Raw genomic sequence first — 4,509 nt, forward strand, 5'->3', positions numbered from 1 at the left:
TCAATGAGACCAATGTTAGAGTTAACAGAGGGGAGGACATGCATAAAGGAGTTTTCCTTTATTGCTATCTTTTCTTCTCTCCATTGCAGTCTTCTCCCTTATTCCTCCTTCTGCTACTTAGACCCTAATTTCTAAGAACATATCTAGGCCGGGCGCGGTGGCTCACGCCTGTAATCCTAGCACTCTGGGAGGCCGAGGCAGACGGATAGCCCAAGGTCAGGGGTTCGAAACCAGCCTTGAGCGAGACCCCCGTCTCTACCAAAAATAGAAAGAAATTAATTGGCCAACTAAAAATATATATACCAAAAAAAAAAAAAAAAAAAAAAAAGAACATATCTACAACGTTAGAAATACACACTCAAGTGTTTATGGGTGATGTAGTAATATGATATCTTGGGCATGCAGCCATGCCTTAAAATATTCCAGAAAAACAAAACAAAAATTAGAATGGGGCCGGGCGCGGTGGCTCACGCCTGTAATCCTAGCACTCTGGGAGGCCGAGGCGGGCGGATTGCTCAAGGTCAGGAGTTCAAAACCAGCCTGAGCGAGACCCCGTCTCTACCATAAAAATAGAAAGAAATTAATTGGCCAACTAATATATATAATATAAAATTCAGCCGGGCATGGTGGCTCGTGCCTGTAGTCCCAGCTACTCGGGAGGCTGAGGCAGGAGGATCGCTTGAGCCCAGGAGTTTGAGGTTGCTATGAGCTAGGCTGACGCCATGGCACTCACTCTAGCCTAGGCAAGAAAGCGAGACTCTGTCTCAAAAAAAAATAGAATGGATGGGTTAAAAATGGGCAGAATAAGAATGGCAGATGGTTGATAATTGTTGAACCAGGGGTAGGTAAATTTATTACATTTTTCTCTCTACTTTGGTATTTAACATTTCCATAATAAAAAGGAATATAACACATATGACACTATATATATATATATATACACACATACACACATATATACACACACACAATTATATATACACTGTATTCCTTTTCATTATGGAAATTTGTAATTTTTACTATACAATATATACACATTCCTTTTTATTATGGAAATACAAAATATGTCAAAAACACATTTATAATATAAATATCAGGCATATAACATATATACATTATATATGTTTCCTATGTAATAAAAGTATTCTACCATATTGTGTGGAATAAAATATCTTTGTCCTGTCAATTGCATAGCCACAAAAGCAACAACCATGGAGAGAAACATTTCATTCATTTCTGAAGAGTATTAATAATTAATCTTTGAGTACCTTGGTATAAATTCCCTTTTAACCTATTAGAACAGGTGGAGGTAAAAAGGATTAACTAGCAGCCCCAGAAAACAAGTTGCTACTGATTTGGACAAATATTCTAACCATAAACAAATGGTTCCTGCTCATTATCTCTTATCAATTCTCATCGTCCTGGGAGCCATGGAAGAAGTATGTGAGGTCCTTTGTACATGGGTTCTCCCTCTTTTGCTTAGGTTATACAGTTCATCTCAGGAAAAATATCGGAGGTAACCTGAAGGTTATCTGATTAGAATTCTCAAAGTCCCCCTCACAATAATTTTTTTCTTTTTCTTTTTTTTAGACAGAGCCTTGCTCTGTTGCCCTGGCTAGAGTGCAGTGGTGTCATTATAGCTCACTAAAACCTCAGACTCCCCTAGGAAAATTAGAGGGACTAAAGATAAGGTCTAGGGGTCCCATATTTCTGTATGATATTTAGGGATCCTTGTGATTAGATTTTTCTTTTTCTTTTTTTTTTTTTATTTTTGAGACAGAGTCTCGCTTTGTTGCACAGGCTAGAGTGAGTGCCATGGCGTCAGCCTAGCTCACAGCAACCATAAACTCCTGGGCTCAAGCAATCCTCCTGCCTCAGCCTCCTGAGTAGCTGGGACTACAGGCATGCACCACCATGCCCAGCTAATTTTTTCTATATATATTAGTTGGCCAATTAATTTCTTTCTATTTATAGTAGAGACGGGGTCTCGCTCTTGTTCAGGCTGGTTTCGAACTCCTGACCTTGAGCAATCCACCCGCCTTGGCATCCCAGAGTGCTAGGATTACAGGTGTGAGCCACCACGCCCGGCCTAGATTTTTCTCCACAAACTTAGAAAATTTCATACACTGAAAGTATAAATTGTAATCCTAGGGCTTATTGCTTATATAAAGTAGATTCAGAAAGCTTTCCAAGGGTATATGTAATAAATTAAAGTTTACTCAGTGTACACAGTACACAGTAATGAATTCTACATTAGGCATTCACTGAGTATCTGCTACATACCAAGTTCTGGATTAGATGGCCCTGTTTTCCAAAGCCTAGTTAAAAATAAATGCCAATAGAGAGATTGAACAAAGCATAGTGATAACAATCCAAACACACACACACACACACACACACACTCACACACACACATACACACATTATACTTGAGACGTCCTCTCCCATCCCCCTCATACTACCAAATTCTGGTGGGAAAAAATATTTACAGACCATGAGGTGAATACTATTTGCTGATAATGAAGTATAATTGAATTACACCTTGGTCAGAACAGATTATTATTGGCAATAGTATCTTTGTAACAAGCCCACCTTCCACAGCACTTCCTGAAATGGAAGTGGTTACGTGTGGAAGGTGATGTACAAAATCATTAAGTTTAAAATGGAATGCAAGGGAACTCAAGCTGTAAATGTTCAATCTGTAATTGTATGTCTAGGTGTGCATACTTGATAATTTCCATGGATTCTTACCGTTTCAGGGTCATTTTCAAAGACCTCCCTGGCTTCTTCTTTATTGCACAGTTCTTCAATACATTCTCTTTCAAGATTACCCTGTTTGGTTTCTTCAAGCAAACTATTTGCACGACGTTTCCTAACCAGGACTTGTGAAGCATGTTGTTTTGACAAAACTAAAGGAAAAAATAAGTTTATATGAATAAATCTTCCATTTCCTTAATAAAATATATTATTTTATTCAATAAGAAGAGTTAAAACTATTTTCTGCCTATGAATTGCATGACATTTAAAATCAATATGGTTGAACTAAGAAAAAAATGCAGATATATAAGCACATTGGTTAACAACTCAGAGAGCAGGTTTGATGTGCAGCTACAGCACTTGTATAATCTACACAAATTATTCGTGCTTGAACTCAAACACACAAGATGCTATGCAATGTTTACCTTATGATTACAATGGAAAAAACGTCATGCTAAAATGCTTATGTCAAAAGTCATAGTCACACCATCTTTAAAGCAGAAATAATAAACTTTCTCAATTTTCATGAGAAATTTTTGTGATCTCTGTGGAAATATACAAATGCAGGAGTACAGTCTAATCAGCTTTTTAAGAGGTATTAGATAAGCTACAGCATTTGATTATTCATACAAACAGGAAAATAAAAATTCATGAACAAACAACATTATACAAAATACAAAAGGCAGAGAGAAAAAATTGGTAACTTTGACTTCATAAAAACTTTTAACAAGTCCAACAACCAAAATAATATAAAAATGTTCAATATCAAGCAACAAATTGGAGGGAAATGCTTGTGTCATATAGAATAGGAAAAAATTACATACAGAATTTATAATCTACTTTTGCAAAATAAAAACAAACAATAAATAAATGTGTGCAAGGTTATATACAAAATCATTTAAACAACATAAAAAATATAAAGAAAAGTATAAACAGAATCATATAAACTATCACTACAGAGAAAAAAGGTAACAAACATACAATGTTGGATACAAGTTTTTAAAAAATATTAGGTTTTTGTCTATTAGATTTGCAAAAATTTAAAAGACTGATAATAACAATTATTGATCAGGATAAAGGGAAACATGTATTCTTGTTACACTGTTGGTGGGAATATAAATGGGTAAGCAGTATTTGAAGATAATTTGGTAAAATTTAAAGCACACACACTCTTTAATTCAGCAACTTTATTTCTATGTCCTACACATATGCATGTGTGCTGGAAAAAACATGTATAGAACATTTACTGAAAGATTGTAAGATCAAAAAATTAGAAACAACCTAAATATCTATTAAGAGGGGAATGGTAGCAGCGAGGTGTGGTGGCTCCTGCCTGTAATCCTAGCACTCTGGGAGGCCAAGACAGGAGGATCACTTGGGCTCAAGAGTTTGAGACCAGCCTGAGCAAGAGCGAGAGCCAGTCTCTACCGAAAATAGAAAAAATTAGTTGGATATGGTGGCACAAGCCTGTAGTCCCAGCTATGTGGGAGGAGTAGCAAATATATGATTCTTTCTGGGGAAAACAATAACACTTTCATTGAATGATGAATACATTGATTCAATAATAAAAAAAACAAGGTCAAATGAACTTAGGGAAAAAAACCACCATAAACATTTACTTCTTGGCATTTCTTCCTTACGAAATATTAAGCTTTGGAATTAAGCGCTTAATATTTATATTTAAGAATATCTCTTTTTCTTCAGCATTTTCTGGTTTGGCAAAAAAAAAAAAAAAAAAAAAAAAAAAAGAAT

The 4,509-nt window shown here is 35.7% G+C and overlaps 1 protein-coding gene across 1 annotated transcript in view; it reads right to left on the minus strand.

Moving 5' to 3' along the window:
- The window catches only part of PROS1 (protein S), a 75,879-nt gene that overhangs the window by 43,235 nt on the left and 28,135 nt on the right, over window positions 1–4,509 (minus strand). The window contains exon 2 of the mRNA XM_076001034.1: window positions 2,752–2,909. Coding sequence (XP_075857149.1) covers window positions 2,752–2,909 — 158 coding nt within the window. The remainder of the gene's footprint in view (window positions 1–2,751; window positions 2,910–4,509) is intronic.

Source organism: Microcebus murinus, chromosome 1, assembly GCF_040939455.1.
Source record: "Microcebus murinus isolate Inina chromosome 1, M.murinus_Inina_mat1.0, whole genome shotgun sequence".
NCBI classification, from domain to species: Eukaryota; Metazoa; Chordata; class Mammalia; order Primates; family Cheirogaleidae; genus Microcebus; species Microcebus murinus.